Here is a 20,691-nt window from a genome sequence, read left to right on the forward strand (position 1 = left end):
AACGGTTCGGTAACCGTTGGAATTAATGAAGCTGATCTGTGTGCTCATGGTTAATATGTGAACCCATGTTTCAGCTGTTGTTTGAGTTGGAGCACTCTGAGTTCTTCACGCCACTGCCTGTTTCCACAGCGTTGGTGGAAACTGAGTCATCTTTGGAACTGTGTTCCTCTTTTGGACCTGCTTGCAGTTAGCCCTTACTGTGGAGAGCTAGTTTTATTTGTTTGCTGGGAGAGTATGCAGACTTAAATATGATGAAGTTATCTTCTGTCATAACAAAGACTTTTTCTTTCAATGCCAGTGCAAAATATGTTAAAGAATAGTTACATATTCTGTGTGGTAAATCTGCCCCTAATGTTGCAATATGTTGGTTACATCACTTAGCAATTGAATGCCTATTAAATGATACAGTATATTCCTGTGAAATGTGATTATTATTGTAGTCTGTGTGTTTCTGTTTGTGGGTTGTGTTGATATTTTATTATGTGCACAAAAAAGTATTTCTCTCTGAAGCTGGATGGGTCAGTTATTCTAGTCCATGCTTTTATTACAACAGGTTGCAGCTCTCCAAGAGGAGAAGAGCAGCCTGCTTGCTGAGAACCAGATTTTGATGGAACGCTTAAATCAGTCTGATTCTATTGAAGATCCCAACAGCCCTGCAGGTCGTAGGCACCTGCAGCTGCAGACACAACTAGAACAGCTCCAAGAGGAAACATTCAGGTAGAAAATCTACGCTTGGTTAGATTGTTTGTAGCTGGCAACATATGTGACTTAGATACTTCTGGTTCTGCTGGCAATTATGAATGAGTATAATGGGTGACATAACCACAGTAGTACAGTTTTTACAGTTTCATACACATTATGATTTACCTCTTTACAAGCTCTAGCATAACAAAATGCATCAGCTTAATGCTGAAATGCTGTATACATGTCACTCTCTACTCTGTGAGTTATTTTGAATTGTTTGCATGCAGTCATTTCACCCATGTTTTTCAAAATCAGTGAGAATTAAAAGTAGCATGCTTTCCTTTACCCAAATTATTCTGATTGCGTTTTTAAGGTGTAGAAATTCGTAGACTAAGGTCTGCTACAGGCAGTTCTACAGGTGGCGTTATTACATAGCAAAGTATGTCCTTCTCTGAACTTGAAAACAGATTGTTTCATATCTGAAACATGGAGATTATCCACATGTGATCTCTGCACTTCATTTGCATTTCCTCACCCTGTGGAAATACAATCCCTCTGTAAATCTCCTTCCTGGTTCTTTTGAGAATTGCTTCCAGGCTGTGTGTGCCTATTCTGCTGAAGAAAGCTGGTTCATTTCACTTTTTCATCCTCTTTGCCATACTTTCCCTCTCTTTCTTCACTGAAACCATGGTATTTCTTTACACTGCCAGTTTTTCTTTTGCTATGCTCTTCTCATTGCCCTTTTCTAATTCTTGTGATAAGTGCCATGTAACTTTCTTTATTTGCCTGTTTTGCCATTTTTCCACTTCCTCTTATACTAAACCTCCTTCCTGGTTATTCTGACATACCCTCTCCCATCTGTTTCTTGAAAAACGTTCAGTATTTCTCTTTCACAGCAGCTAGTGCCTGGATTTCTTCATTCTATACATCTACCATGTAAAGGAATAATGTAGTGATAGTGTCCCCTTTTATCTCTTCTGGTTTTATCTCTTCTGGTTCATCTGCATGCTCTGGAATGATCTCTCCCCGAGTCTGTTATCAGTTACTGTTTGAACAGGTTTTCTCCCCATATTCGATATCTGCACTGCCTTTTACTCTTAATTTTGGGTTCTGAAGGTCATTCTAAACATTTTTCTCCTGTGAGACTCATTCCTGGTCTCCTTTATCTCCTTCCCCTGCCTTCATAGCATGTGGTTTCTACTGGCAATTCGTGCATGTTCCTTCCAGCTCTGCCTGATCAAGCAGGACATATGTACAGCTGAATTGATGTCCAGTGTGGTACAACTGTTTTTCTCCAGTCTTGACTCTTTGTCCTTTGACACTACTAGTCTGTCACGATCCAAATGTTTGTTGTTTGTGGTTTAAATGGCTTAAAGACTTTCTCTTGTCTCCATTCTTGTAGACTCTTTTTGGATAAAATACTTTTTTTACCCCTCATGACCGTATCTCCCTTTCTGGATTGTTCATGTTTTAGTTTCAGATCAAAATCGCTGTAGGACTTCCGTGTTCCAGATTGTGTCCTTTTCCATTAATTCAAAATACTTTGACAAAGTTACTATTACTTATTCCCTTATTTCACTGACAGGTCAATGGAGCTTTGCCCATGTGTGCTGTATGCAAGCAGTTTACTCCAGCAAATTTGGTCTGAGTTCTTTACTTTTTAACTAAAAACCTGGTTCTTCAGGTGTGCTGGGCATGCACAGGCTCTTTATGAGTAAATAAATAAAATGACTTTGTTGAGAACTCTATGGCATTTATAACATCTGACAATCAGGTCAATATTGTTGAAGGTGTATAGGAGTTGGACAACTGAACAAAATCTTACGATAAATGTATCATATTCAAACTCTGTATGTTCCAAGATGAAAAAAGGTGAAAATTTCTGCTTGAGCTTCCTTTGTGAAAAACTACTATTGCAGAAGAAACCTGAGGATTGTCTTTATGAGAACATACATTACCTTTTGATTTTCCAAGTAGAAAGACTGATATCAGACTGGGAGCATCAGAAAAGTCAATCTGCTTCTACATTTTGGATAAGCACATTGGGCTGTTCTTCACTGCTACAGAAGGCCATTTCATGTGTTTTTAGAGGGGATGATGATGAGGAAAGGTAACTGTGGCTCAAGATGGAAAGTTATTTTCTGTTTTTCTTCATTTTTACAGATTAGAAGCTGCCAAAGATGACTATCGAATACGCTGTGAAGAACTTGAAAAGGAAATTGCAGAATTGAGACAACAAACAGAAGAGCTTACTACACTGGCAGAAGAGGCTCAGTCTTTGAAGGATGAGATAGATGTACTCAGGTAAATTCTGTTCCATTAATCCTTTTTTAACTATTAACTTTTAATTTGTGTACTTAATCTACATTATCTTTTGTTTAAATAATTTAAATATTAAATATAAATGCTTTCTCAATGCCAAGGTTGTTCTGGATCCTCCAGTTTAATTCTGCTTAAGTAAAACAGTTGTTTATTGTGTACCTTGATCACCAGCTATGAGTAGACTTAGCAGTTCTACACAATCTTATGGTTATTACAGGGCACTTGGTGATCTCTTGAGTATTTGCTACTCACCTTCATCATGACTTGGGCATCTGTTCTCGTCAGGAAACTATGCCCTTTCCTAGGTTTGCATTGTTTGGACTTTGGGTGTGCTTTTGGTTCATCAAATAATGCTAATATGAACACGTGTTGCAGCTCTCACTGTCACTGGATCTTAGCATACAAAGTTGTCATGATTTGATGATGCTAGGGGTTTGTAGGGTGGGACAACCACTTTTGCTGTGGAACATAATCCTTCAGTATTGGTGCCTTGCTGCAATGAGTTATTCAGAACAGTTACCCATTCTCTCTCCCAAGGCTTTGTTTTAATATTGCCAGCAGCTTTCTATCAAAGCTGTCTGTCTTTATCCCCTCTGTCATTAATATAAGGAATGAACCCATCAGGCTGCATAATTTCATAAACTGTCTGTGTGGGTGGCATAGGTTCGAAGAGTAATTCCTTGTTGCGAGAGAGAGGCTCTGCACTTCGCTGGGGATCATAGAGATTTGGCTTGCCTCAGAGTCTTGTAAACTGGCCCATCAATTCGGTGGGAGATTCCCTGGATTTCATAGGAAGTTGAGTCTGTAAATGATTTGGTTCAAAAATGAAACCAAGGACAGTGCTAGTGGTAGAGGGGTGGGTGGTTGTTGGGGTGTGGGCAGTTGCTGTCCTGGCAGTGCAGTGGATATATTAAAAAAACTCTGAGAAGTTGTGAACAGAGCCTGGTGTTTCTTTTCTCTCTCCCTTTTTTTTTTTTTTTAGAAGGAATCAAACTCCAAACAAATCAAACACAGTACTTTACTTCTGTGTCACCAAGTGTGAGTTGCCCAGGAGATGGATCTTTATGATTTTATTCCTGGCTCTCATTAAAACAAATTGGAGGCCAGAAAGTTTTCTTCTTTACCCTTGTAAAATGCAGAATAGAAGATAATTTGGAATTGAAAGGAAATGAGTGGGAGTGAAGTTGTGTTAACTACTGTTTTAAGATTGGAAGCAGATAAGAAAGCTGTATTAGGAAGAGTGATGGTTTCTAAAGGACCTCTATCAGCAGTAATTTGAGTTGACAAACAGTCATATGGGAGGAAAGCAAGTAATTTAAAAGTGAAAACATTAGTAATAAGAGAATATGATTGCTTTATTGTTCTCCTCCTGATGTCTGAGAATGTCTTCTGCATTAAGGCAAAATAGTGAGGAAGCATTTAACTTTGTTAGTTTTGTTTGTTTTCTGAGTTCAAATTCAATACAAATCTATCCCTTCAGGCATTCTTCTGATAAAGTAGCCAAGTTAGAAAGCCAGGTAGAGTCATACAAAAAGAAATTGGAAGATCTGGGTGATTTGCGGCGTCAAGTGAAGCTTTTAGAAGAGAAGAATACAATGTACATGCAAAATACTGTGAGCCTGGAGGAAGAATTAAGGAAGGCCAATGCAGCACGCAGTCAGCTGGAAACATACAAGAGACAGGTGAGGACAAGCACCATCAATGCAACAGTACTCTCTATTGTTCACCACTTTCTCTTCCTAATATGGTTAATACCTCAAAGTAAAAAAGAAACTATAAAAACCCAACTCCTTCTGTTTAGAAGATTTCTGTGTTTTGTAAGTACTACCTTTGTCCTCCCTTCCTGCAATTCTTGTCGTTATTACAGGTTTATATTAGTTTGCCAATAAGCAGTAGTTCTTACATTTAAAAAATCAACAGAAGTTAGGGGTTCTTTCCTAAATTATTCCCAATTCATATTCAATAGCAGGGCTTGAATTTGAGCCTCTTCTTTCAGAGAAAGTTATCTGCCTTTCGCTTAAAATTTTCCAGAAGTGAGGAATGCGCCACAGCTGAGGTAGATTATTCCTCCGGTTAAGTAACCTCTCCTTTTTAAGGTTCTAGTCTCTGATACTTCTGAATTTTTCCAGATAAGAAGAGAGAAGGACGCATGTCGTCCCTGTTGTTTATATGCACTCAGCAGAGTACAAAATGTGTCACCAGCACACTCTCTGAGTGAAAGGCATCTGCTTATCCTCCTGCTTATCAAAGTGCCATGTGATGCTGTTTCTGTAAAGGTGGACGATGTGCTTTAATCTTCTCTCTGCTTCTATGCTACAGGGACATGACATCATACTGGCATTCTTGCTACAGGGCCAGGCAGAGCATGGCTCATTAAAGTATTAGTGCCTGCTCTGTGTTTCTGCCTGATTGAATGGTCACAGCACAGGGTCCCTGTTTGTCACCTTACAGTAGAATAAAACACAGAAAAAAGCACTAACAACATTGCAAGCCCAGGAGCAATGTGTTTCCCTAAGACTTAATAGCTCTTTTTCCCTACACTTGGCCATCTCATTTATTAAGACAACTAGTTTCAGCCTCCTTGGCCTAGTTGTAAATACAGCCCAAATGTTTTCACCAGAAAAAAAGAACTTGGACAAGAAAAAAATATGAAATAACAGACAATTCCTGTAGTGGAACATGTCCTATGTATGAAGTATCCAACCCCACTCATGAGAATGCCATCAGAGGATTTTTTTCTTTGATTTGGAAGCATTGTGCTATGCAGATGTAAGTGCTTGATTCAAACTCCTGTAGTAATTTGCAAGGAAATGGCATCTCCACTGCACACAGCAGAAGCCTTTTCTAAGAAACTTTATTGCAGCATTAAGAATTGAAATGTGAAGATTCCAGGATAATTCTTTCGTAATTTAATTCAGCCCCTTTGTGCATGTGCATTCTGATATATTTTTAACAGTATGTCTTGCTTTTCTTTGTTGCAAAATTCCTGCTTTACTCATTCCGCACTGAGATAATGCTTAGTAAATGTGATGGCAGTTCATTTTTATTTTTTTTAATCTTATGCATTACCATGAAACTGTGTATCTTTCTATACCCTCACAAGTCCTAATTCAAGACAATTATACAATTTATTTCCTGCTGTGTTTTTCTGCATGCCATTACCATAGCTTGAGTGACTACAAACATTAATGCATTTTTTTCAATTTGAGGTGAAAATTTACATCTTTTGCAAGCGGGGACACAATCACAGGTGTGAAGGCCTGTGTATTTTTTTTATACCTGCATTTATTGTGATAGCCCCAGTGATGGATGTCACATCCGAGAAACTAAATATTTTCATATCTAATATTTTATTTTTTTAATGTCAGAAAATGCAGGCCTGTGCTATTTTCACGGCCTTTAATGTAAGAACAACAGCAGCAAATTCCTTCTCTAAGACTTAAGACCATGCATATTTCAGGCCTTGTAGATATTTTGCTGTAGCTGTACACATTGAAAATAAAAGGCAGTAAGAAAAACTGGCTAGTCTTAATGTAAGTAGCGCTTCACAATTTAAGTTAATCTCTTCCTGTCTAATCTGAAAGCCATGAAAAAGCCTTCTTATAAATTCCTTCAGAAGAAGCTGTATGTCTTTATCTGAGTCTTCATTGACCTTTTGTGTTTGCAGTTCAGTTTTTATTGACCTTACTTGCTTCAGTGCTCTCTGCGTTATGAGCTTTACTAATGTTCTGGGAATGAATCTTTGCTAGTAAAGGCTGAGAGTTTTGAAAAGGCAAGATTTCACTGATTTGCCTCCTACTGTGCTGAGCTTCCATGTTTCTGCTCACTTAATTTTAAAAGCTCTTTACTGATCTGTAGTTGAAAGCATACATGCGGCTTTGTTAGCAGTGTTTCTCCCCGAAATAAGGAAAACTCTTTATAAGCCTGTGACCAAATCTTTATATTAACGGATTAGAAATTATTAGGAAATCTCAGGTTAAGAAATGTTACTTGTCTCCATGAACTGGTAGGTGTAGGTAATTTGCTTTCTTCAGAGTTTTTTCTTCTTACTAGGCTTCTCAGAATGCAGGGAGATTTTTCTGCTTTTCCTAAGCTCTTTGATCCCTAGAATTACATAGCTTTTTTTCTGTAAAACTTGCTTGAGCTTAAATTCTTGTTTTAGATGTACTGAAAATACTTCACTAGTTTTTGTGTCTTTTGCTTGTACTAAGACCTAATATTTGAATGCTGTTTATTTTGCTGAAACACAGAACAACTTATGAAAGAAGTTTTAGTGTGTCCTGTAGGTAGTAATTTCACTTGTTTACAACATGACTCATGGTGCATGGTAACGGGCTACTTTGTCTTTTGTATTTTGTTTTAATATTTGCAGACACATTATTGATTCTTGTTCTCACAGGCAGTTGAACTACAAAACAGGTTATCTGAAGAGTCCAAGAAAGCTGATAAATTAGATTATGAATGCAAACGACTGAAAGAAAAAGTAGACAGCCTCCAAAAAGAAAAAGATGTAAGTGCCAAGGTGTTATTTTTTTGTTAGTAATGATAGCAACTTTGTAACACAGAGATATGGTAATTAGAGTTAGTAATCTTTTTAAATCAGGAAGTCTTTTTTCAGCTAAAATTTTCTAATGTACAAGATACTTTTTAAACCTAAGAGTTGTACAGCATGGAATAAAGTGACTGTACAAAAACATATGCAACCCATTTTTAAGAGGAAGAGCATTCTTATTTGGCATCTGAAGTTGTTTACTATTTACCATGAGAAGGTTAATAAATACCCAGGGTAATTTTCATGTATTCTGAAAAACTGTCTACAGTAGGGTTTCTATGGTATCATCTTAGAACTAAACTCCTGTTGCATTTTTTTTTTCTAAGGCGTTCTTCGAGGTACCATCAGTGCACTTCTCTTTGGGGAGTCATGATTACTGTAGCAAGAGGCTTAGTAGTTGTGTAGAGGGAAGTGTCCTTTGTGGCGATCTCACCTTTTATGACAACTCCTTGTTGATCTATCTTACACTGCCAACATGGAACACACAGGGTAGATACTAACCTGTCCCCTTCCACTGGTGTCATTTGCTGCTAGTGATTCTGCAATTGATTGCTCTCTTTTGCCAATACTGATCCTTCAAACTTCTCTTGCACACTGTTGTTTCTTACCAGTTTACTTTGGCTTGTTTCTTGGGAATGTATGTGCAGGTGCCTCAGACTACCTCAAACCAAGGTCAGCACTTTGAGTTAGCAGTTTCTTAGACATGTTGTAATTATCAGTCCATCAATACAGCTGTCAGAAGCTCTGTAGGCTTTTTCCTCAATAGTCATATTTCATGTCCAGTTCTTTCTGAAATTTCCAGGCCCTGCACCTGAATATCATTTCAACTGAAAGTTTTCAGTTATTTTATGTTCATAGGTCATTGATTTCTATTTTTTATTAAATTTTTGGACACTTGACCTTCAGATCACTTCAATCTGCCTTTCATTTCAGGCTGAAATGCTTGTAGTAATTGTATTTGTACTGCGCTTTGGCTTTCTTTCCTGCTCTTTATTTTTAAATTGGGGTGTTTTTTTTCCCCAGTGCTTTTGTTTGACAGTGGTAAAGTTGTCTCTGTGGCTTATCCATTGCTTAGTGGACCATTTCATCTTGCACAAAGGATCTGAATTGCAGGCCATTGTCATACAGTTTTCCATTTTACCCCCTGACAAATAGTATTTTTTTGGGCTGTTTTTAAGTATATTCTTTTGGATGCCTGTGAGAAATAGATTACAGCTAGAAGTCTCTCATCATATGGATGTAGTGATTCACTCACTGTCAGTTACCTACTCTTTCTGTTCCCTCTTGTCACAATACTTATCAGTAAGGTAGCCCACCACAGGTCATAAGCTATGTAGTGCTATCTTGTTAGTTATATTTTGGATGCAGTTACTGAAATTGATTTTATCCTTTTCTTTATGTTCTGGCAAAGCATGGTAGTGTGTTTGATATCTTCAGCTATGTAGCTTGGAACTTTACCTCTGTGGTGTGTTATGTGATAAGTACTAAGATAATTTGATGAGTTGCTTGTCTAAATGAACCCCTTGAGCTTTTTCTAGCCATTACAATATTCTGGCATTTGATAATCAACTGCTAATAGAATGAAATGCAAGGACCTCTCAGCTAACACAACTTCATACCTACACAGAGCCAAGATCTGTCCTGGACCATTTAGTAATACTGAACGTATCTAATTTTGGAGCAAACTGCAGCTTGGATCATTACAGAGTTGCCATTTTCTTCTTTCGTTTTTGACTCTTGGCAACATTCTGCACAAAGACTTGGTGCTATCTGTAGATTCTCATTTTTTTTGCCAGAAGGCGACTTGTGCCAAACTGAGAGAGTATTTGCCTGATGCTACTAAATAACGAATCTCTCTGGATCCCAAGGTGGTCCAGTCCTGTTCTTCAGTTCTCTTTGGACCGAGTCTTAAGCAACTAGTTTTCTTTTATGGCCAAGATTCTGATGAGTGGCAAGGCCAGCTGATACACAGGTGGAATGGGATATGGAAATGCTGCTCACACTTTCACTGGTAAAAGAAAAGCAAAATGGAGTTAAAGCAGTTTGTTTATGTTGACTGTGCACTCGCCTGCTCTTTATTTCGCTCCTGTGTAAACCTTGGATACATGGTGAGGGAAAATTCTGTGTTCTCTTAATTCCCTTCCCTTTGCCTTGGAATCAGCCCCAATGAAAGGAAAAGGAAAATGTCTGACTGACCACAGTGGATGCAATTTACTACCCATACTGTAACTTTGCATGTCTAATTATCTCAATTTTGTAAGCTTATACCCTGTTTTTTCTAGCCTCTTAAGATCAGCAACTCTTCTTCAAAAAAACACCACTGGCCATGTGGAATATATAATACTTAAATTTATTGTATTGTGAAATAGACTGAGATACCTTAATTTCAAAATAATCTAGAATTGCATTAAATTCTTTCTGAAGTGTTGAAGTCTATGCCTTTTGGTGACCTGTATACTGTTAAAGATGGGTGTGTAGTGCCAAGACTGATGTTTGTTATTTGTTCTCTTTCCAATTGTTCTCTTTCCCATTGTTCTCTTTCTGATTATTCAGAGATTAAGAACAGAAAGGGATTCCTTGAAAGAAACTATTGAAGAGCTTAGATGTGTACAAGCTCAGGAGGGTCAACTCACCACTACAGGTAAAAGACAAATAAGGAGATTAAATGCCTCTTTTCTAAAGTTTACAGGACCTCTCTGGAGAGTATTGATTGTGCTTTTGTTTAGCGCACAATAAGTTTAAGCTCCTCTAAAATCAGAAGTGAAAAACTGCTTCAACTATTCATAACTTCCTGACCAAGCAAAGACTTCGCATATTACTTCAGTCAATCAGAAATTTTACTCTCTTCCCTGGTGTGATATTTTTATAATGTATATCTGATTTCTGTGTAGTTACATAATTTTCTTTAGAGACATATTTTTTCATGATGTTTCATGTGTTATGGTTCATTTCTATCTGTAATGTTTCATAGCTTTGTAGTTCTTAGATAAGCTAATGAGCAGAAAAGAAATTGCAAAATAATTTCTTCAGAATGGATGAAGTCTGAAGTAATTATTAATCTCCAAATGAAATGGTGCTTGCCTGTCTGTCTTACTGTAGCCTTTGTGTCATTTTACATTGTCTAGCAGTAGTCTAAAACTGTAAATTTCTTAAACAGTGTTTACTTCTTTTCATGTGAAGAAAGTAAGTGGTGTGCTTGCAAAATTTTTGACTTTTCCTTACTCAGGATTGATGCCTCTGGGAAGACAAGAGCCTTCCGACAGTTTAGCAGCAGAAATCATTACTCCTGAAATAAAGTAAGCTAATATGTGCTTTGTTTTACTAACCTTTACAGTGGTCTATGGCAAGTTGAGTCTGAGTCAGCAGTGCCCTGGTAGCCAGGAGGGCCAACCCTGTCCTGGGGGCATCAGGCAAAGCATCAGCCGGGTGAGGGAGGGGATTGTCCCGCTCTGCTCTGGCCTGGGGTGGCCCCAGCCTGCATATTGTGGCAGTTTGGGGCACTGCAATATAAGAAGCACATAAAGCTATTATAGAGTATCCAGAGGAGGGCCATGAGGATGGTGAAGGGACTGGAGGGGAAACCGTATGAGGAACAGCTGAAGTCACTTGGTCTGTTCAGCCTGGAGAAGACCTCATGGTGGTCTTGTGAACTCTGAGGGGAGACCTCATGGTGATCTTCATCTTCCTAGTGAGGGGAAGAGGAGGGGCAGACATTGATCTCTTCGCTGGGGTTACCAGTGACAGAACCTGAGGGAATGACCTGAAGTTGTGTCAGGGGAGGTTTAGATTGGATATTAGGAAAAGATTCTTCCCCCAGAGGGCGGTTGGGCACTGAACAGGCTTCCCAGGGGAGTGGTCACAGCATCAAGCCTGACAGAGTTCAAGAAGATGAGGCTCAGTTGGCATGGTGTGGTTCTTGGGGATGGTTCTGAGCAGGGCCAGGAGTTCGACTTTGATGATTCCTGTGGGCTACAAAATTCCTGGATTTTCTCTAAGCATACATGTTTCCATGTACACTGTTTCCAGCAGGAAGGTGGCTTCCATGCCTGTTAGAGATGGACAGTAGCAGTGACTGCTGTATGTCTGAAACTTCCTGATCTGGAGGTCCAGGTTTTTGCTTCTGCTGATGAATGGGGAAGACTGCACAAAGCAGCCCTCTACAGAAGTAGCTATAGTGCTCTCTTGACCCCCCCATGGTGACAGAACATGGCACCTTTCTTGGTCCCCTAGAGAAGACCTGCAGACCAAATGGGAGTATTTCCTGAGGCAGTTCAGTCTGTGGCCTATCAGATTACCTGTGGTAATCAGCAAATTAAAGTGACACAAGGAGTTGTCAAGGCTCATTGAAAAAGCTTTAAACTAGATTTAAAGGGGAAATGGATAAAACCAGGCTCACCAGAGATAAGCCGGGAACCCTGTTGTTCTGTTTTCACAGAATCATTGGGGCATTCACAGCTTCTGAGGGCAACCTGTGCCAGTGCCTCAAAACGCTCACCACCTTCAAAAGAATTTTTTTTCTCATATCTAATCCAAATATTTTTTACTTTGAAACCATTCCCCCTTGTCTTTTCACTCCATGTCCTTGTAAAATTCCCTTTCCAGCTCACTTGTAGACTTGCTGCAGGTACTGGAAGGGTTCTCTGAGATATCCCTGGATCTTCCTTGGCTTGAACAACCCCAACTCTCTCAGCCTTTCCTCATAGGAGAGGTATTCCATCCCTGTGATCAACTCAGTGGCCTCCTCTGCACTCACTTCAACTGGTCCTGTACTGAGCACCCCAGAGCTGGATGCAGTGTTACATGTGGGATCTCACCAGAGCAGACTAGAAGGACAGAATCCCCTCCCTTTCTCTGCTGGTCACACTGCTTTTGATGCAGCCCAGGACACAATTGGCTTTCTGGGCTGTGAGTGCCCATTGCTGGGTCATGTCCAGCCTCTCACCCACCAGCACCCCCAGGTCCTTCTCAGCAGGGCTGCTCTCGATCTGTTCATCCCCAGCCTGTGCTGATACTGGGAGTTGCCCTGACCCAAGTGCAGTACTGTGCACTTAGCCTTGTTGAACCTTATGAGTTTTCTATGGGCCCACTTCTTGAGCTTGTCCAGGTCCCTCTGGATGGCATCCTGTTATTCAGGTGTAGATTTGGGGGTGTTGTGTAACGGCTGAACATGAGCCAGCAGTGTGCTCAGGTGCCAAGAAGGCCAGTGGCATCCTACCTTGTATCAGCAGTAGTGTGGCCTGCAGGACCAGGGCAGTGATTGTCCCCCTGTACTCAGCACCGTTGAGGCTACACCTTGAGTGCTGTGTCCAGTTCTAGGCCCCTCACTTCAATAAGGACATTAAGGTGCTAGAGCATGTCCAGGAAAGGAAAATGGAGCCAGTGAAGAGTCTAGAGTATAAATCATACAAGGAGCAGGGGGGAGGAGGTGTTTATTCTGGAGAAAAGGAGGCTCAGGGGTGACCTTGTCACTCTCTACCACCACCTGAAAGGAGGTTTTAACATGGCGGGGGTTGGTCTCTTCTCCCAGGTAATAAGAGGTGGGACAAGAGGAAATGGTCTCAAGTTGTGCCAGGGGAGATTTAGACTGGCTATTTGGAATCAAGTGTTGTTTAGCATTGGAACAGCCTACCCAGAGAAGTGTTTAAATCACCATCTCTGAAGGTATTTGAGAAATGTGTAGATGTGGTGCCTGGGGACATGGTTCTGTGGTGGACTTGGCAGTGCTGGGTTTATGTTTAGATTTGATGATCTTAATAGTCTTTTTCAGCCCAAATGATTCTGTGAAAACAGATCAACAGGGTTGAAGTTACTTGCTCAGGTTTATGCAGTAGTTCAGTGAGCTGAGATTACAGCCTTCCTTCACACTTGGGTATTGAGTTTTGCCTTCTTCGTGTTCGCCCTATAAATCTATTCAGCTGTACTCTTGAGCTCTAATAGGGGTACTCAGGTGATTTCCTTGTGTTGTGCTTTCTACAGTTACGGTTACTTAAATTAAGTTTGTGTTTGGGGTTTTAAAGAGACATGGTTGTTGTCTTCAGCTGTCTTAAACTGTCTTGCTTGAATAGGTAAAGATGATATTTGTAAAGGTGATACTACCTGTGGTAAACTGTCTTCTTTGTTATAGAGTCTGGCATTCTTTTTTCTACAAAATTGTGTTTTATGTGTTTAGGGAGAAACTCATTCGCCTTCAGCATGAGAACAAGATGTTAAAATTGAACCAAGAAGGTTCTGACAATGAAAAGATTGCCTTGTTGCAGAGCCTTCTTGATGATGCAAACTTACGGAAGAATGAACTGGAGACAGAAAACAGGTAAGAATTTTTGTCCTCTGTTTCACTTGACTTTTCTAATAATGCCATATACTTTTGACTGTACTGTGTCCAATACAGGCATCCCCAGGACAAGAAAGACATGGACTTAGTGGAGTCAGTACTGTGAAAGGCCACAGTGGTGTGATTACAGGACTGCTGTGTCTTTCATGAGTAGAATCTGAAGGATAGAGACTATGTAGCCTGGAAAAGAGAAGGCTCAGGGTGGATCTTATCAATATATCTTACCAAAGTATCTGATGGGAGAGTCTAAAGGAGATAGAGCTAGACTCTTCTCTGTGATGCTCAGTAAAAGAGCAAGAGGCAGTGGGCAGAGCTTAAAACACATTTTATTTTGTTTGAATGTAAGAACATACTTTTTTTTTTTTGCTGTGAGAGTTGCTGAACACTGGATTATGTTGCCTAGAGAGGTTGTCTCCATCCTTGGGGATATTTAAAACTCAACAGGACATGTTCCCAGGCAACCTGCTCTAGCTGACCCTGCTAGATTGAGGCAATCATACAGATATCCATGGGACCAGAAAGTGCATCTGAGCATGCCACAGTAGTTGGCTGTTGATGTGAGGCTGCTGTCTGTCTAACCTTCCTCTGTCTCCCCCTTCAATTGGGTAAAGCACGTGAAGCCTGGGAAAAGGTAAATGCTGCACTCACCTTCAAGAAGGGCAAGAAAAAGAGTATGAAGAACTACAGAGACTGGTCAGCCACAGCTCACTTTCTGGGAAATTCATAAAGCAACTCCATCCAGAATCTGTTTCTAGTTGCATGAGGGACAAGAAAATAATTGGGAAAGGTTAACATGAATTTATTCAGAGCAAATCATGCGTAACTAAACCAATTGTCTTGATGATGATATGACTGCACATCTGAAGAAGGGTGAACAGAGGATGGTACTTAGCTTAGCTTCAGTAAAGCCTTTGGCACAGTGTCCCATGGTATCCTTATGTTTAGAATGGTTAGATATAAACTGAAGAAGTGGGCACTAAAGTGATCAGAAAATTGGCTGGACAGTGGTTGGACAGCTGAGTCTAATATGTTATTGTTAGTGATATGAAACCCAAGTGGCAACCAGTTCCTCAGGCTTCAATACCAGGACCAGTGCTGTCCATCACCTTTATAAACAGCTTGACTGATGAGAGGGACTACTCTCTCAGCAGGTTTGAGGATGGTACCACTTTGGGAGGAGCCACTGATATCCTGAAAGGGAGAGCTGTTATTCAGAGGTGCTCAACAGTACAGAGAAATGAGCTGATGGGAGCCCTGTCCCTGGCTAGGAGCAGTAGGCTGTGGAGCAGCTCTGCTGCCAAAGCCTCGGGGTTCTACTGGGCAGCAAAGTAGGATGTGTTATCTGGGGACATTGCAGTTGACTATGATCTTGACTGCCCTCAGCAAGGTGCAAACAATCACTCTGAGAAAATGATTGTTCACCTCTCGTCAGTACTTAAGATATCACATGTGGACGTAATATATAATTTTGGATTCCCCAGTAGAAGAAAGAGGTGGATGTGTAGGAGTGCAGCAGAACACCTCTGAGGTGAGGGATGCTGGAGCATGTGATAGGGGGAGAACAAAATCAAGAACTGGGTTTGTCCGGGCCAAAGAAAAGGTGGATTAGAGGAGATCATACTGTCGTCTGCATCTGCGTGATGGGAAGGTCTCAAGAAGGCAGAGTCAGGCTCTTCTCAAGAGACTGTAAGTGGAAGGACAAGAGGCAACAGACGCAATATGGAGTACAGGTCTGAGCTCTAGAAGAGAAGCTCAAAGGCCTCTATCCTTAGAAGTGTCCAAACCTGGTACTGGTTCCCACCAATCTGCTGTAGGTGCACCTGCTTTAAGGAGGAGGCTGGATTTAGACAACCTCTGGAGATCCCTTTCCAACCTACGGGTCTATAGGATTCTGTAACTGTGTAAAAGCAGTAAGCTAGCAGCTCTCACACAGTAAACTGATCATTAGAAACTCCTGTTTCATGTGTATAGAAATGATTTCTGCATGCATTTATGTTGTCCTGGAAGAGTATCAGAATGTTCTGGATGACAATAGTGAATGTTAGTGATTTTTATGTAAATTTTTTTGTGAATAAATTACAGTATTGCACCTGTTGTGTAGATAATCTGAAAACACTGGACACTAAAAATCTGACTTCCTCTTGCAGTTGTTTGGGGTTTTTTCTGAAAAACATATGTTGTTTCTGTTATCTCTTTCCTAGATTGGTAAATCAGAGACTTCTAGAAGTGCAGTCCCAGGTTGAAGAACTACAAAAATCTTTACAGGATCAAGGTTCAAAAGCTGAAGATGTAAGTAGAAATATGCATCAAACTTACATTCGAGTACTTACCATTTTTGAAACTTTGACCTTTTTGTAAAAAAAACTATGTAAAAGAAATATACACACAGATTTCTGATAGTTTTCCATATTTACTCGTGTGGTCTTATCACTAAATTGTGCTTCTCTAAATAGGATGTGAGATATTTGTGTAGAATAGAAAACCATCCTATGTAGAGAAGGTGTCAAATATGTTTTATTTGAATAATTGTGTCTGTTCCAATAGAAAACTTAGCATTTATTTAATTAGAATAGAGAGTTTTACAGGGAATTAGGGAAATGTTGATTCTCCGTGAATAAAGTATTTGAAGTTATTTTTGGTTTAGTTTTCTTAATGAGAATTAAGGCCTTTCCAGCCAGTGGAAGCTCTGCAATTGTTGATGTAAATGTATCTCATAATGGAAAAAAACAGGCAGACCAAAACTGAAAAAAAAAAAAAAGTAAAATAATTAGGCCCTCAACATCATGCAGCATTTTCTGTTTCTATATACAGAGTTAAGTTTATTTTAAATGTAAGAATACATATTGCAGCTGAGTTACTGTGGAAAACAACTTTCAGTCTTCCACTCAAAAATTGCTTACCATCTTCTGTATTTGAAAAAAGAAGCTCTAGAACTTTCTTGAAAGCAGTGATTTGTTGGATTGTACATGCACAGTGTATGCTCACACTCTCAGTGTATTGTGTTGCTAATTGGCAACAAATTTTAATGTGTTGCTTTTTATTTTTGTGGGTTTGTTTTAACTAATTTATATAAAATATGGAAGTTTCTACTAGCTGCTTATGTTCATTTAAGAGTGTGTTTAATTTAGCTTATCCTTTTAATTTTCAGAATAAACTATATGAATGTAAAACATCTAGTTGATTTCCAATAAGATTATTTTCCTAAGTAACTTAGGGCGTATTTTAGAACGCATTTTAAAATAGGCCCATTCTGAGATGTTCTTTGTCTTGGTTATTGGCCAAAGTCAAATTTTTCAGGATGAACTAGAATATGAAAAAATTATTCTCAGGCATTGACTATTGTAAATGGTCAATTTTTCTAGTTGTATTCAGCTTTATTTACTATGATTTTAATTGTGTCCCTTTTTGAGGCTCTGGTTGGGACAGAAATTTAGGATGTGTCTGCATCTCGCTTACAGGACTGATTGCAGCCTGTGTAGGTGCCATCTGAAATGATTCTGTTGACAGCACAACACCACGGCACAGCCTCTGTGTGTGCCAGGCAGCCCTTGTCAAATCAGAGCTGGCAAGTTCGTGGTGCAGTTGCTGCACTCACAACCTCTGTGTAGGTCTGACCATAACACTGGTGATTTATGGGCCCTAATCCCATGGCCTGTTTCGCTTAGTCTGGTGTGTAGGATTTCATTTAGTCCTAAAGAAGCAAAAGAGTGAGTGTAGACTCAGAGAAGGGTTGAGGATGCAAGAACCTCTGACGTTATGGTCACCACATGCAGTCTCCCTGACAAAGCAAAGCAAACCTCAGAAGTTAAACCCAGCTGCTTAAGTAGATGGAAGTTGGGGCTAACTGAGTTACCCATAAGGTATTGATACAAACAGAGGGATTCTTCAGAAACATGAGAAAAAATGTTAGGAGACACATGGCGTACAGTTCATTGATAGATCATTTTCAGCACGTTTCCTCTGTTTTTTCATTACTTTTCTGCAACAATGCACAGAAATCCATATTTTTATATACTTAGACTTTAGATGTGCTCAATCCAGAAAACCAAAGACTCCAGTTTAATTAAAAAATGTGTGATGAGTGATGAGGTCTGGTTTTTGTTGAGGTTTTGTTTGGTTTTAAAGTTGAAGTTATTTTTAGGCCTGTAAGTAGTAGAAGTACTACCCTAACACAGGCAAGTGTCATTGTGGAGAAGCATGCTGTGTGCCAAGGTCCATACGGGGAAGCAGTTTTGATTTTGTATTGAAGTGCAGTGGAAGGCAGCTGTTCAAAAGGTGTCGCTGCCGTTGGGCCTGTTATGGGCACTGACGTGTTCTCTTGGGATGAATGATTAGTCCATCCTGGCTGTTGCCTTGCTGACCAGGGAAAAGCCTCCTTACCCCAGCCTTCCGGACTATAGAATCAACTCAGACATGTCTCATGTGGTCAGAATAGGTTTGATTTATTGTCCTTTAGAAACCATAGTCGTGTGGGGCTACTCAGCTGTTACCCCAAACAGTTTCGACTAAATCATTTGTATGCTTACCATCACTGTCCTTTCTCATCCTTGTTCTCATGTTCTCTGCCCTCATCCCTTCCTATATAAACACTGCCTTTAGTTACTTCTGCCCCACTTGCTAAGTCCATCCCACACCTGATGTTTCTCATAATGTTACACATGCGAACTTGGTCTTATGTGCTGTTACTGACACAACACCTGCCAAGAAGGTCCCCACAACTCTGTTACCTGTGAAGTTTGGCCACTTTGCTCGTTTGGTGAAACACTGGTTGCCTGGAGAAGGTGTGGATGCCCCATCCATGGAAGCATTCAAGGTTGGGCGGGGCTCTGAGCAACCTGATCTCATTGAAGATGTCCCCACTTACTGCGGGGAATTTGGCTGAGACCTTTAAAGGTCCCTACCAACCCAAACAATTCTGTGATTACTCTTAACATCTGTGAAATCTGACCATCCCTTGTGGTGTTGTTTATAACTTTCATCATCTTCTCACAGCCTTACCAGTTTCATCAAGCAATTTTCTGAAGTGATGTCCCACAGTTTCCCTTACCCTGCTAAGTCAGCTTAACTTCAAGCCAGAGCCTAGCCTGTAACATTAACATATAAAACAAAACCAAATTTTGTCCTGAAAAGGTGGACAGACCTGTTTCTTTGGCTTTTTAAGTATGAAAGAAATTTCCAGCAAAAAGACTTTTTTTCAGTATTTTTTTAATGCAAAAGAAAGATAGCAATTGGATAGCTGTTTCCTAAAACCACACTGCAATAAGTATTTTGTACTGCTGTTTTGTAAGTGGAACTTGGCTGCAGCCGGAGGAAAAAACAAATTACTAAGTGTGCATTTGCTGATTTTTACAGTTTTGTTATAGATATGTGTTTCTATTATGAACAGATAAAACATTTTAATGAAGTTAAATGTAAAGCTGGGTCAAAATTAGGTAAAGGTTTTGTTTGGGTTTTTTTGGGTTTTTTTAGACTGGGATTTTTATAGGAAACTTCCTATGATATAACAACAATTATAGTAATTACACTGTAGAAGCAGAAGATTTGTGTATGAGTCCTTAAAGCTTACTGAGGCTGCAAAAAAACCAGGAGTAATGTTTGCCCATTTTTAGAGTAATTTATTTGAATTTATCTACCTGGCTACAAGTATATGCAGGATCTTTGGGTGGGTAAAATTATACATTTTATGTTTTAGTCTTTTTCCTAATATTGTCTTTTGGGTAAATTGCTGTGGGTAAACTCAGTTCTGCTTCTTTTAGTTACTTATCACAATTAGTGCTATTTATCACAATTAGTGTTATTTATTTAGTTTCTAACTTGTGAGAACATGATCTGTTTTGGTGGGAGAGGGGTTACTCCCACAACAGTGCAGGTAGGAGGCAAACAAGTGCAGAAATACAGCAGTGAATGTGGACTGGTAGTTGTGTCTGTGCCAAGCTAAACCCAAGTGCAATAGAAGGACGGCAAAAGAAAAGCTGAGTTCAGTTTTTATTAGGGAAATGGGCACTGCTTCCAACTTTTTCCTATCCTGTCCTAACCAACCAGTAGTCCCCTGAATGATCAGATGTAAGTGGTGATGCCAGTTCAAATGGTTTGTGACCGAGAAAGATGCATACAAATATTTTTTTTGTTACAGAAAAGGTGATGTTGCTACAGTTGTTCAGAGGACTGGAAAATTAAAAAGCCACATGGTCAAAACATGCAAATCCTTAAGCGCTACAAATTTCTGACTGTGAAATCAACAGAGTCTTGCTGGCTCATTTTTACAGCTCTCCACCTTGCTTATAGTGGCAATAAGAAAATCTCATTTGAAATAATGTAAAAACACCCCCCAGGAATGTGATCAAAGACAGTATTTTGAAGTATAGCCAAGCTAAAAAGCAATATTTCTATTAGCAAGGTGTCTAAACCTTTATTGAAAGAGCATTGTATAAAAAACAATGAAGTAATTTTGTTGATGATTTTATCTAATAATTTGATGGTGATCTGGACCATCAGTCACGTGCTAAACCTCAGGCATGATTAGTACTGGATAAATACAAACCAAAATGGCATTTTCAGATTTAAATGTTCTACGTTGTTTTGTATTCAATCAGTGTGGCAATTAGACAATTCAGCATCACACCACAAAAACACACACATGCATCCCTTAATTTTTATTGTAGCCCAAGAGACTGCTTGTTTCCCTTAGCTTTGTTGGTTGTATGATTTTTATTTTAAAATGACTTTCCAAAATAGCAGTTGCTCTCTTTTGAAATTCTGTGTTTAAAAACAATGATTTATAAATGTGCTTCCTTATTATTTT

At 39.5% G+C, this 20,691-nt stretch overlaps 1 protein-coding gene across 6 annotated transcripts in view; it reads left to right on the plus strand.

Moving 5' to 3' along the window:
* Positions 1 to 20,691, plus strand: part of HOOK3 (hook microtubule tethering protein 3) — an 83,398-nt gene that overhangs the window by 45,396 nt on the left and 17,311 nt on the right. For 5 of the 6 annotated variants that reach the window (XM_017822461.1, XM_017822462.1, XM_017822463.1 and 2 more), the window contains exons 9-16: positions 554 to 717; positions 2,848 to 2,988; positions 4,487 to 4,688; positions 7,406 to 7,516; positions 10,112 to 10,199; positions 10,785 to 10,854; positions 13,728 to 13,868; positions 16,091 to 16,178. In XM_017822461.1, the coding sequence (XP_017677950.1) occupies positions 554 to 717; positions 2,848 to 2,988; positions 4,487 to 4,688; positions 7,406 to 7,516; positions 10,112 to 10,199; positions 10,785 to 10,854; positions 13,728 to 13,868; positions 16,091 to 16,178 (1,005 nt within the window). The remainder of the gene's footprint in view (positions 1 to 553; positions 718 to 2,847; positions 2,989 to 4,486; positions 4,689 to 7,405; positions 7,517 to 10,111; positions 10,200 to 10,784; positions 10,855 to 13,727; positions 13,869 to 16,090; positions 16,179 to 20,691) is intronic. The other variant, XM_017822466.1, reaches the window with a different exon arrangement.

This window comes from Lepidothrix coronata, unplaced genomic scaffold (genome assembly GCF_001604755.1).
Source record: "Lepidothrix coronata isolate B3197 unplaced genomic scaffold, Lepidothrix_coronata-1.0 Scaffold98, whole genome shotgun sequence".
In the NCBI taxonomy this organism is placed as follows: domain Eukaryota; kingdom Metazoa; phylum Chordata; class Aves; order Passeriformes; family Pipridae; genus Lepidothrix; species Lepidothrix coronata.